This window comes from Microtus pennsylvanicus, chromosome 19 (assembly GCF_037038515.1).
Source record: "Microtus pennsylvanicus isolate mMicPen1 chromosome 19, mMicPen1.hap1, whole genome shotgun sequence".
Lineage (NCBI taxonomy): Eukaryota > Metazoa > Chordata > Mammalia > Rodentia > Cricetidae > Microtus > Microtus pennsylvanicus.
In genome coordinates, this window is record NC_134597.1 from 1,581,603 (window position 1) to 1,595,834 (window position 14,232).

Sequence of the window (14,232 nt, forward strand, 5' to 3'; positions counted from 1 at the left end):
TTTCACAAGGAAAGTAGCTGCCTTTTCCCATGTCCTAAGAATCTGCCTGAAGCTAATTTTAAAACTACTGGATTAATTTTCTCAGTAAAAAAAGTTTTCAAGCCAGTCTAATGTTGATCTGTTGAGTTGTCATTAGCAATCTCTCTTATGCAGGTCTACAGTGAAAAGGATGAACAGAGTCAAAAGAAATTCAAATTGTGTAGTTTGAGGTGAAAATGAGCACCAGGAAATTTAATGCTGGAGCCAAGGCTTTTGCTGAGAGAGATAGAGAGAGGTCTGACATAATACGGATAAGGGGACAGCTGCCCTCAGGGAAAGATCTCACCCACCTAAGTTTGTTAAAAAGAAAGGCCTGGGATGTTTTTCATAAAAAGCAGCAAAGGACAATTTCTGGAAATTTAATTCAGGGAAGAGTCAGGCTCCATCCCAAGTAAGCAACCAAATTTGGTGGTGCTGTTCACATGAGCTTGGCTTTAGAGTAGTCAAAGATTCAAGAGTAAAGGGGTTGTGAAATCTTTTTCCATGAGTAAGGAAAGCCACTGAGGCCACACATGGTGTGGCAGTGGAGTCCCTGCATGAGAGGTCATTGCATGAGGCTGTGAATGTGAAGCCTGGGTCATCTTGGAGACCCCAAGATGTTGGACATTCCAGAACCTTAAGATCCCTGCCAAGGAGAGCTGCACACAGGGAGTGGAACCAACCAGCTCAAGGAAGAGAAGCTTATTGCAGTCAGCAAAGCTGGAAAGGCAGAGTCATCTAAACGTTTGACATCAGAAATGGAGTTGTAGGTTTTGGAATTTGCCCTGCTGGGTTTTGGTCTCGCTTTGGTCCAGTATTTCTTCACTATCCCCCCATTCCTGTATTTTGGGATGGTAATATATATTCTGTGCCTATATATATATATATTATATACTTTGCCTTTTTATTTTACAAGCATTACAATTAACAAATTGCCTTAAGTCCCAGCAGAGACTTTGGGCTTTTAAAATGTATTCAGATTGTAAATTGAGGGAACACTTGAAATTGCACCACATGTATTTTACATTTTGATATGGCCGTAAGCCTATGTGGGTCAGAGAGAAGAATGTTGTGGTTTAAATGATAACAGCCTCCGTAGGCTTATATATTTGAAATTCCAGTCTTCAGTTGATGGGAACGTTTAGGAGGGATTAGCAGGTATTGGCTTCCTGGAGGAGTTGTGTCACTGGAGATGTGCTTTGAGGTTTCAAAAGCCATTGCCCCTCCCAGTTAGCTCTCTTTGACTCTTATTTGTGGTTCAAGATGTAAGCTCCTGGCTACTGCTCCATTGCCATGCCTGTGTGCCTACTGCCATGCTTTCTGCTGTGATAGGTCGTGGGCTCCAGCTCTGTGAAACTGCAAGATCCAAATCAATTTTTTTCTATAAGTTACCTTGGTCATAGTATATTTACAGCAATAGAAAACTAATTAATTAATATAATAAGACCATTCACAGTATTAATTGGGTGAGTGATATTCACCATTTTTCACCACCCCATATATTTCGGTTGCAACAATGCCTCAAACAGCACAAAATATAGCCCTGCCTACTTAGCCCCAAGCTTCCAGCAAGTGCCTTGTGTTTATTGATTATGGAAAGTTTCCCAAAATGTTTTGTTTCCCAAAGGCAGTACTTTGAATAGGTATGACCTCCATAGACTTATGTGTTTGAATAGGAAATTGCACTATTAGGAGGTGGGGCCTTGTTGGAGGAATTTTGTCAGTGTGGAGGCAGGTCTTGAGGTCTTATATATGCTCAAGCCAAGCCAGTGGCACTGCTGCTCCTGTGGCCTGTGGATTAAGAAGGATAACTTTCATTTCCTTCTCCAGCACAATGTCTACCTGCACACCACTGTGAAAATAATGAACTACACCTTTGAAGCTGTAAGTAAGCTCCAATGAAATATTTTCCTTTAGAAGAGTTACCATGGTCATTGCGTCTCTTCAAAGCAATAGAAATACTAACAAGACACCAAATGTGTTCATAAAAGTCACATTCAAACAGAAAGGCTGCAACCAAATACTGTGAGAATAGAAGAAAACTTAAAATGTGTGTGCATGCACTCATGTGTGTTTGTGTGTGCTTGGATTTCACACACATTTGGATATTAGAGGAGGATGCTTAGAGTCCTGCTCTCTTACTCTCCACCATATTCCCTTGAGGTAGGGTCTTTCACTGTACTTGGGACTCACTATTTTCCGGCTAGATTGACGGGTCAATGATCTCCATCAATCTTGTCCCCAACGCTTGCCAGCCAGTGTTGAGATGATAGGCATCTATGGCCATGAATGACTTTTGACATTGGTGCTAGGGATTGTAACTCAGTTCCTCATATTTGCGTAGAATACATGTTTGCCCATTGCAGTGTTGTTCTAGTCTTAGAAGCAAACTTTTAAACTGCATATGCATCTCATCCAGAGCCCTTATATTTGAATTAAATCTACAAATCAAAAATTAAGATAATTTTGGACTCAAACCATATGCAGTACAAACAATCCCTTCTGTTATTTTAACCATTTGGAATTTTTTTTGTGTCCTTTAAAGGTAAAAAAAAATGAAGAAATAGAACAATTATATTTGAGAAGCAAAAATGCCAAGTTTAAAATCTTGGGTTAAGGAGTTTTGCCAAATCTTGGCTCAGACACTACTGAGGACTGAGGAAGAATGTTTTACGAGCTTATGTTTTAATTCTCGACTTTCAGGAATTGTTGTGGGAACTGCAGAACCTTTAGGAGGAGAGCTTTGCTGGAAGAAATGGGGCAATGGGGTATGCCTTGAAGTTTTGAAATCTGCCCTACATCTTGTGCATTTTCTGTTCTGTGTACTTTCTGCAGTGGTTTCTTCCCTGTCAAGATGTCAAGATTATAGAAATTATAATATTTTAAATTTATTCTTTGAGATTTTCTTATTTAGATCATATTCACACCCTCCCCATCCAACTCTTCCCCAGCCCCCAAATACGTGACAATCCCAACTTTGTGTCTTTTTCTTAAACCAGTGAGTTCAACGATTTTATTCATTATTAAGCCATTAACCAAATTGATCCTTTCTCCCTGAGGTTACTCTTATCAGGCATTTGATTACAGTAGCAAGGAAAGTAACTAGTATAACGACTAACTGTGATGTGTGGACAAGTTCTTCAAGTTCTCTTTATGCAGTGTTCTCATCATTAAAATGGGAGAAAGGAGTGGACCAGGTGTTATGAAAAGTAGAAGAGTTAGTGGTTATTGATTTGTTTTATAGAGTTCAGTGTTTCCTTGAATGATGTTTATCTTCTTGGCATCTTATTAGCTATATAAGACCTACGGTGCCCATCTGCCCACAATAGCACACAAAGGTCACAGTGTATTGGCACAAGAGATAAGTCACATCCAGAAAAATTCTTGCTGCACATAGACTAACTACCTACTTGTCTGCGTAGATAATTTTGGAGTTTATAGCTGAGTCTGTACCTCAGAGCATGGTACATGTATGAGAGATCTGTGTATTAGCCTGACTGGCAGGGTTGAACTGAGACATAGTTCTTTGTCTATTTGTGATTTTTTTTAAATGAAAGGCATTTCAACTGGCTTTATTGAATTTCTATTGAACTAACATAGTCTGAGCTTTGGAGGCAAATTTTCCTAATTAAAAGATAATAGATCACTTTAGCATTGAAGATGGCAGTGACATTAGGTGGAATTGCGGGTCAATAGGGAAAGAGGGATCGCCCAGTTTGAGTTTCAGTGGAAGGGCTTCTGGGAAAGTTAAGATAGAAGGTATTGAATTTCTTTAAGTAGAAAACAGGCATTGATCAGGACCATAAGGGACTGGTTGGCCAACACTTAAAACAAAATCTGAAATCCTCAAATACATTGTTAATCTAAGCGAGGGATGATATAGCATTAAAAACAATTTCAGATAAAATATTGTTAAATTTTCAAGGGTACTTTTCTTCAGCACTTCATGTGATTATTTGGAGATGTTGAAAGAAAATTAATTCCTTGTTGCAAACAAACAAGGAACGTTTTTATAGTTCTTAGTTTGGTAATATGGGGCTGGAGAGATTAGTGGTTAAAATCACTGGCTGCTCTTCCAGAAGTCCCGAGTTCAGTTCCCAGAACCCAAATGGCAGCTCACAATTTGATTCCCCCTTCTGGTCTGCAGGCATACATGCAGATAAAGCACCTCTATACACTAAATAAATATGTAAATAAATTTAAAAAAATCTTCAGAATTGTGTAGCCCAGTTGGCCTCAAACTTGGGATCCTTCTGTCTCCACCTCCTTCAGCAACTCCTACTGGAGTGCACCCCACAACTGGCAGCAGGTCAAACCATCGTCAGGACACCTACTGAAACAGTCTACCTGAGCTGGTGGGAGCTCACCAACTCCAGCTGGACAGGGAAGCAACCAACATAGGTCCAAACCAGTCCTTCTGAATGTGGGTAACAGCTGTCTGGTTGGGGCAGACTGTAGGGACACTGACAATGGCACCAGGATTCATCTCTACTGTTTGTACTGACTTTTTTGGAACCTATTCTCTTTGGATGGATACCTTGCTCAGCCTATATATAGTAGGGAGGGCCTTGGACCTTCCTCAAAGCAATGTGCCTTACTATCTCTGAGGAGTGGATGGGGGATGGGGTGGGGGGAATAAGTGGAGGGAATGGGAGGGGGTGAGGAAGTGGGAACTGGGATTGGTATGTAAAATGCAAAAATGACAGTTTTTCTTTCTAAAAAATAAAATAAATTATTAATTTTTTTAAAAAAGGAAATGCTTCCTAACTTCCTTTGCCAATGTGATAACAGTGTTATTCTTCTTTATGTTTCCATGTCATTTTCCCAAGCTTCACACCTGTTATCAAACTATGACATCCATTTTACCTAAATCTGAGGTAGGAGTAAGACTCCTGATTTTTTTCTTTCTAAAGAATAAATCTGGTTTTTCTGCATGTACGTGATTACTTTTCAAATGTGGTATTTGATCTCTACTTTTTATGAACCACCTCATTTTAAACCCTAAAGTGTTAAGTCACATGATACATTATGAGCCATAATGTTACCATGGAAGGACTGTGTTTTCCACGTTGTTGTTTAGGAAATGAGTCCTAGATAAAACCTTATGCAGATGTTGTTCGGAGAACATTTCTGATGTCTGGAACTCTGATGCTACTTGGAAGGAGACCTCACATTAAGCTACCATCTCCAACAACACAGGCCATTTTGTTTTCCCACCCTCAGACTATCAATGATTGAGTTGTTATTTAGAAGGTTTTGATTTATATCCCGACACAGAAAATAAATAGCCATCACAAACAATAAATGTTAGACTTATGGTAGGATGGGACATATATGAAACATTTGTACCAATGAGTAATGAATGATTCATGGTGATAACCATTTTCTAATGTCTTTTCCAATGTCTTCCACTCCCTCAGGATTATAATAGTCTCTTGTACACTAAGATAATTTTGAGCCATTTTATATTAGACAATCTAAGGAGATGATTTTATATTACAAAATCTAAGCTACCTCTTGCACAAGAAGGATTACATTTATGGTGTGGGAAATTAGTTTGGTTCTTCAAGATCTCAAGGGTATTGAAGTTTGTTATTTCTGCTCTCTGGACCATACAGGGAAATGCATCTTTGTGTTTCCCTCCTCAAAAAATTCCCAGATCTCAAGAGGCAGCAGTTTAGGGTGCTATGTCTACATATCACCCTTGTTTCTCTTATTAGTTCAGGAGTGCTCACGTAATCTTCAGCTTTCCCATATCTTCCGGGATCTGAAAAATCTTTCGAACAGTGGCCTTAATTCATTCTAATGGTATTTAATTAGTTACCGTTTATTAAGTCTGTGTCTTTTTCCTAAATCATTTTAGAAACTTGTAATCGTAACGATTCTAATGATCTGAGGTGATGCTGGACAAAGCAAGTCTGGCTCCAGAATAATAATAACAAAAGGATTTTATACTTTCCTGTCCTGGATTTCTTTGCTATAATTCCCAAATGTGTCTAATAAAAGACTGGCAGTTATGGATGGTTTCATACTATCAAGAATATGAGCACTGTATCACTAGGTTAGACTGAAAGTGGTTACACTAATAAAGATAAAGACCTTTTGATACATCTAAATCATTTAACCTATGCTTTTCGATCCTTCTCCGTTCCAGAAGAGCAACAAGGTGGGATGTTGGTAGTTTATGGCTGAAATGAAGGAAGCATGGAATGAGCAGAGACAAGATGAATGAATGAAAGATGAAAATATATTTCTCTAGAAAAATATGCAAATATACATTTTTGTCTTTTCAATATGCTCTGTATTAATTTATACATGTACACAGCAGAAGCGTTTCACACAATTTAGGTATTACATGCAATACTGTGATAAGTGAGTTTGATTTCATCAGCTCCTACTACATCAGCACAATAGCATCTCAAATATTCCAGCAATATATTATCACATTTGTAGCAGAGCTGCCTGAAATACAATGTGTTTGATGTTTGTAAACAATAAATATGAACATCACCATGTAACACTGTAATTGGAAAAAAAAACACCTTCGTTTCAATTCTCCCTTACATTTAGAAAAGGAGTCAGGCTCTCAGTATCCAAAGTCCACGGTCACTAGGAAAACACAGTCTCCTCTGGGTGCACTAAATATGTAACCAGAACCAGTCATTTTCGTCTTTACACAACTAAATCACTTCTGAAAGGCAATGATATAAACATGTCATAGATGGGCCGAGATTCAGAGGGTTTCACTTAAACTCCTCATTTAGCATATAAATTAAATAATGATAACTCTGCTGTTGCAGATCAAAAAATCAGTAATGATATTGGTTCATTCGTGGATCTTTAAAAATATTATACTGGGGAGTAAAGAGAAATGCAGAAATATAATGCTGGGTTTTGGTGAGAAGCTCTGTGTTCTAAGATGAATAGAGATGTGGCTAATGAAGTCTTATGTTGTGTTTCCCTCTCTTTTGCTGATAGCAGCAAAGAGGAGGTCAACTAGAAACTAATTTGTAATTAGCCACTCTGAGTTTTCCCAGAAAATACAGAGATCTTGTTAAGCTTTGAAGCTGGGTGTAAGAAAGCTAATGGACTTGTATGGAGTCTTTTAATTACCAGCCATAAACAAATCTATCTCTTACTGCTAGATAGCACCCGAGGGCAAGAGGTAATCTGCTTTATAAACCTTGGAGTGATTTGCTTTATAAATCTTGTAGTTTAGGAAAGTGGAAAACTCTCTTTAAAGAGTGTTCTCTTTCATTGAGAATTATGTTTTTGGCAGTTTTGTGAAAAATTTGGTGATAGATTCTTGGCGACCTCCCAATTTATACATGCCAGTGAGCCAAGCCCATCCAACATTGAGATCCATTTTTTACAGTATTTGGGTCTTCCTGGTGGACAGGATTATCCAAAAGCAATTCACTCTAAATGCCTTTTTATTCAAAGTCTATCTTCTTGCCCAGTGCACAGGTCATCTCTGTCTGTATGTTTAAAAGTCACATCATCTTTCAGAGGTCATGTTATTTGTGCAGTTACATTGTATGGATGGTAAAAATGTAATATAGGAATTGATTGAAATAAAAAAATTAAAAATTAGATCCATAGCCAAATTAGAAAGAGTCTAATTCAAAGTCTAGTGTTAAAATTAAAAATATATAGAGTGTATTTTTTTTTTTAATTTCTCAAAGGTATAAATGGCTCAAGATTAACAAGGAGCACCCTGTATCTGAACTAGGTCAATTTAGTGGCATTTTTTTGGATACCTTGCCTTCATTCTTAGACACTGGCATCTCAGTCCTAGATGAATGATAGAGTTCCCAAGTTGCAGCGGGAGACTCTATTCCTAGACAGTCTTTCAAAGCAATAGTACCAAGAATAACTTTCTTCAAACATCACTATGGACAAATTCACTTAATAATTCTTCACGAATGATATGCTCAGCTCCTGGGAGGATGGGGAATCACTTGAAATGCATGGTCTATCTTCACCCAGGAAATGAAGGCTCAGAGGATCACAATGGCGTAGCTTCACATTCAAGCAGAGTCTTCGGGGACGGCAGAAGGGTCTTCCTGGATGACGTTCAAGGGAATCACTTCAGTACGCTCTTGGACTGGGTTGTTGTTGACTGGAGGATTTCTCGGTTCCTGATGGCAGATGTAAATGGGGAGGCCACCAGGCTCAGCGAAGGCTGTAACGCGAGGAGCAGCGACCACGCGGTTGTTGGCGCGGCGTCGGCGCCTTCCCCAGCGCTGCCTCCACCGGATCTTGAGCTTTGCCCAATGGCGTTTCACAGCAACTTGCACCTGGAAGAACAAAGGGATCCTTGCTTTTAATGACTGTCAGCTTAAATGCTTGACTCTTGGGGCGAATGGAGGTTAAATTGTAGATCTGCTTTAAGGACAGAGTTTATACCGTAGTTATAAAATATTCCACCCTGGAATAACAATATGCCAGTCAAAGAAGCAAGTTACTAGTCTGAGCAACAAGAGGCAAGCTAGTCGCCATTTTTTGTTTGTTTGTTTTGGTTTTGGTTTGGGGGTAAAGTTTTCCGTCTTTGCTCCCAGCACCTGCGAAGGAAGGTTGACTGGTCTCATAATGTAGTAGGTAGGTCTTATTAGAGGAGAAGACTTAGGAAAATTTTTACTTGCTGCCATTCATGCTAAGACATGATTTCATCCAAATCTTAACTTGTGGATCATGAAAATGTATCCATAAACGACAACACAGTCCTAAAATTTTATGATAATAAACGCATGTTGTGGATTTACTCTTACCAAACAAGGCTCCAAATGAGGTGTTCCAGATAAAACTCTAAGGCAGCGAAAACCTTTTAAAAACGAGACTTTAGTCTCTTTTAGAAAAAAACAAAAACAACAAAACAAAAGCCAATCAGAATAATTTAGAAGTCAGATCATTTGAAATCCAGGACTTCTCAGACAAACTGTGGTTATACGTGTTTGGGTGTAGCATTTTAGATTCATTTATATCTTAAACAGACAGAGAGACAAATCTTGAAATGCTAACGGCTAGGGCATGCCATGCAGCTGGAGTTTGCCTTGATAACAGTCATACAGGCACGAGGGATGGCGTAAAGCATTTAGTTACCACGTACTCACTGATTGCCATGGACCGTATTGTAATCACTTGATTTGCGTTAATTAATTAATTCTCGCAATAGCCTCCTTCCATGGGCACTACTGTTCCTGTTCACTCACAGAACAGAGGGCTTAGACTATGCCATGTGGGCACAGTCAGGGAGCTGCAATGTGGCAGAACCCGAGTTCCAAGGGAAACCTGGCTTTATGTGTAGTGTAGAGAAACCCTTCCATGTTAGGTTTGTAATCTAGAAAGCATCAATGGACTCTTGAGAAACGAGGAGAGATGCCAGTTCAGTATCTTTGGAGAAAGGAAACCAATAGTTTTCCATGAATTCAGTTTCTCTTAAATACCAAGGCTTGTCTTACAGCCAAACCTTACTTGAAGTTTTAGAGGCACTATTGCAGATGGCTACAAATGTAGTGATAGTTGGCATAAGTGCCCCAAGAGGGGGAAATAAAAACCCCTCTTGCTTTCGCCTTACCTGCCATTTCACAATCCCCACTAGAACATCCACATATACTGAATTACCCAGTTCAACATTAGGCCGAAAGATTTGACGCCAATTTTAATTTTAAAAATTGTTATTACAGGAAGTCAGCCACCTTCTCTAGCTGCATTCCAAGTTTATTAGCTATTCTTTTGTGTAGTGATGACAATCTGCCTCCATTTATAAAGTATACATAAGAAACAGGCCCTGAGTAGCATGCAACAGACACTGCAATGGCTATAGTCTAATAAGAGTAATTATCTCTTACAGTAGCAGATGGATCTGGTACATGGACTGAATGTACTTTGATGGTAAGAATAAGGGCACTAACCCTGTGATCTTGAACAAAAAGCAAAACCAACCCAATCCAGAAACTTTTGTCACTTCTGGAAAGCAGGAGAAATGTGTAAGGAGTATAACACATCACATTCTGGATTATATATATGTTTATTGCTCATTGTGAACAAGCAACAAGCACAAATAACTTTAATTTTTTCTCATTGATTCTTATCACTTTATTTATTGTTGAACTTGAGGAATGAGAGTTTGGTCTGTTGGTCTAAAGACATGGTTGTCCTCGCTTGGTTCCCGTACTTGGGGAGACACACATTATACTGAAATATTCTTGGTTAGATTTGCATGCTTGGGATGCCTCTCTTTTTCCTTGTTAAGCTTATTATAAGCACATGTACTCATGTGCGGAAGCATGAAAGGTGGGATTTCCCTCCAGCAATGGAAAGAAAGAGTTCAGTCTCCCCCTTCGCTGTCACTCTGTCACAGCCTTATCTACTTGCCGCTCTTAGTCTGCCCATGCACCCTCTATAGAAGGCTTTGTTTCCATGATGGTAATCACTGAAGCAACATGTTCATATTAAGTCAGAATTAAAATTTCAATTTGTGCCATTGCACTGTGGACCTATTATTCCCTTGGATCTTTGCCAAAACTCAATATTCAGCCAGGCAAAAATCTCATGACATACCTGTCCCAGATGTGGGTAGAAATAACTTCCGATGAGTGTGTGTGAATGCCTTGCTTGAGGTCAATGACAGAAGGGGAAAATGAATGCAGAAATGTCCAGCTGAGACCCAATGCCTGATATTTGGGGACTGTGATACTATATTTGGCCTAGCATACCATCTTCGTATTATTAGAAATGTCACGCTTATACCTTCCTCTAGCTACATGATCTTAATGAAAATAGAAATGTTTCAAAAACAGAGAAAACATATGCAATAAATTCCAGCTATTTCAACCGTCAAGAATACCCCTTGGGTTTACTTTCTATGTCTGAGACTCCCAGTGACATTGTAGTTAAGACGCAATAAATATTATAGCATTTTTATAGATGAGTGCAATCCTCTTGTGCTTTATAAGGCCTGGCCCTTCTGACTGACTTTTCTATTAGCCCTGTTTTTTTTTATAATGTTTTAGATGAAAAAGTTTATTTTGTGTACTAAAAAACAACTCAAAATGCAGGAGTCTCCTTTCACAGAGTATTCTCATGGTGCAGTATTCTCCATGGGATGATAGAAGCCATGTTCATGTTTCAGTATTTACTATCAAAGGATGAAAAGAGGGCTAGAGGTTCCTCTATCAGCAAAAAACAGAAGGCCATCTCATTTTTATTCTAGACTCCTAGTGCATCCCTTAGCAATCATGAGTACACAACTACATTTTGCCAAATAGGGGAACAAACTTTTGGGTAAAAGAGGAAGATGTACCAGTGAAAAATGAAAAATAAATTTCTTTCTAAGTTGGACTTGGAAATGGGCATCAGGTAACAAAGAAGGCAAGTATTTTGATACTCATTATATATTATCTAAATAAATAATACAGCATGTATTAGCTATCAATTGATTAGAAAATGTTTCTAAATATTAACAGGATAGTATTTGGTCAAATCTTACCAAACTATGATTTGTCATAGTTACTTTTAGTAGAATTACTTTTGGCAGGAATTAATTTACAATGACAGAAACCTGTGCATTAGAACTATGTGGTGTTGGGAAAGTAGAGTACATTTTCTAGGGAAGGATCACATATATAGAGATAATTTATTTAAATTTAATTAATTTAACTGGGAGTCGGAAAGTCTGGACTCTGGTTATGGCTGTCACAACTGTATTTGTGATATTGGCTCAGTAACAACATTTTTTTTTTCTGGAGCTTAGACTGATCACGTGTAATTTGAGTGGAACTTTCGAATTGTACTCCTTGCGATCACAGAGGCTCACTGAAGAACCTCTGGGGCTCCGGCAGCTCTCCTTTCATATTTTATAATTGACCTGTCAGTCAATATTCTGTTGGAGGACAGTGGACTCTGGCTGAAACTATTTGAGTAACCCGGTTGTGCAGTTTCTGCAGTACACTGAACCAGATATTCCTATAAGGCTTTACTCCACGACAGCAATCACTGCGTGTGTTTTGAGAATCCTTTTTCAGCCTCAACTTCAGGGTCATTTTGCAAAACATTTGAATACATGGTCTAAAATGGCATAAAGCAACTGGAAAATAGGAAAACACACTGACTGTTGCAGCCCAGGCGTGAGTTTCCAGAAAGAATAGGTGTATGGCTTCTCATTCTGTGGGAAGTCAGAATGGCTTTTGCCATTGCTGTGGAGCATGGTGACCCACTCAGCATGCAACTAAAGAACGTGTGAACAGAGCACGCTCCTTGTGTCCTATGTGTAATTGCACCTGTAGCCGAGACTCAGCTTGAAGAGGTAGAAAAAACCCACTATCCCGTTACTCACAAACCCTTATGAGATTACGCAGAAAGGAGATCTAGAGAAATTGCACTGTGGTCTTTAGGAAACTGTAAAACGCTGACTTTACATAAATGAGTGATAGCATTACAGGAAATGCATGCTTACCTCATGGTTGAAGAAGCAGTAGATAGTTGCAACAAAGAATCCCTAAAAGGAAAAGAAACAATGTATTTGAAGTTCTCTATATTTGCCTGATGCCATTTCCTGAAATCAACACACATAGACTGTCTAGAGAGGAATATTCCACCATTGCAACAGCATGTCATGGTTTGATGAAACAGAAAGGCAGAGAAAATAATGATCTACCTCTTTCACTCAGTGATAAGTCACAAAAGCATTTCCACGAGAAGACTATTTTCTGCCCAGTGGTAGATCATTTACCTACCACGTATGACACCAGGGGCGAATCTTCAGCACAAGAAATTTAAAAATCCTTCTCTCGGTAGAGAAACGTGTTTCTTGTAAAGATTCACAACTAGAAGGGCTCTAGTGGATTTGCTTAATCTATTGCTCTGTTTAACATGGAGAGTTTTGGTGAGTGTGCTGGCTTTGGTGGATTTGGAAAGTTTTGTACCTTAAGAATTAAAAGCTGTGGCCATCAGAGAAACCTTTTGCATGTCTGAGTATGAAGCTGGGAATTAGTCCTGAACATGTCTTTAAGAAACCCAAACTCATTTGGGGCCTTGCTTAATCCTCGTAAGATGCCTTGTGCTGAGGTTTAAGTATGATCTCAATAGCTTAGGTTATTAAAGAAACACCCAGGATTTATTTTTAACCTAATTAACGTTGACCTTCTCCTCACATTAGGCCTTGGCAGTTGGAGAAAAGGTAGTGGATTTGAAATTTACAACTGAGCGAGAAAAACTCTTGCCTCAGATCCTGGTTTAGAACCTCTCCCTGAGAATCTCTTCATGCCAGACTGACTTGACTCTCAAAGCGCCGAGCGGTTGCCTTTAGTAGAGTCTGTGAGCTGGCCCAAAGCTCCGGAGTGAGTGGAAATGAAATTCACTTGTCTAGGTTGGCTAACTGTGCAGCCCAGGACTGCTCTGGTGGTTCACTCAGTGCTCTCCTCTATGAGAAACCCAGGTCCACTGTTCCTGTCCAGTCCCAGAACTGTCCTGGATAGATTCTGACAAGGAGAGCTAAAGGAGCAGGAGGCATGGGCAGCTCTGTGTAAATGTGTTCCTCTCATCACTCCAGAACCACATTGGTTTAGGAAAGACATGCTTAGTACCTTCTAGATATACAATTAGTTGCCTGGGTGGGACCAGTAGAGGGTTATGATATCAATAAAGGGGAAACAAATGTCATATACAATCTCTTTTCCTTCAAAAGTTTTGGTTGCGTCTGCTGAGTTGAAGGCTGTGAGTTTTGACTTTTAAGAACATAATCTTACAAAGGCAATCATGGGTTTTCATCAGATGAACCTAGTAGGAAAATAAAGAACGGAGTAAACATGCATGTTGGTTTCCTTACCTGGAAATGAATCAGAAAGTGCATGAAATAATCGTAGATCTTCCCAAGAATCTTGTTGGAGGGCCTCCAGGGAAACACAACAAACTGGATCCCCAGCAGGGGCACAAGGACCATGGTAGCCTTCACAGCTTTCAGGTACATGTAGGTTTCTGCCTGATGAGTTTGCCTCAGCTTGGTCACAAGAACACGGACGATGTTGAGCAGAAAGAAGAAATTGACCTGCAAAGATTCGTATGAGCAAATAATCCATTATTGTCATTCGAGATAGGCTGCCAGATCAGAGACTAGAGAACTTTTAAAATAAAGCAAGTCGACATCTTCCGAACCTCAGATTTTCTGGCTCTGAAGATTAGTTTTGAAAATAAAGTTTTAAAATAATTTAATTG

General features: G+C 39.1%; 1 protein-coding gene across 3 annotated transcripts in view; it reads right to left on the bottom strand.

Moving 5' to 3' along the window:
* Positions 1-6,301: 6,301 nt before the first annotated feature.
* The window catches only part of Calcr (calcitonin receptor), an 84,410-nt gene continuing 76,479 nt past the window's right edge, over positions 6,302-14,232 (bottom strand). For 2 of the 3 annotated variants that reach the window (XM_075953693.1, XM_075953695.1), the window contains 3 exons: positions 13,847-14,065; positions 12,476-12,517; positions 6,309-8,318 (listed from right to left, as the gene is read on the bottom strand). In XM_075953693.1, coding sequence (XP_075809808.1) covers positions 8,049-8,318; positions 12,476-12,517; positions 13,847-14,065 — 531 coding nt within the window. In that variant the 3' untranslated portion in view covers positions 6,309-8,048. Of the gene's footprint in view, positions 8,319-12,475; positions 12,518-13,846; positions 14,066-14,232 lie in introns of all 3 variants that reach the window. The other variant, XM_075953694.1, reaches the window with a different exon arrangement.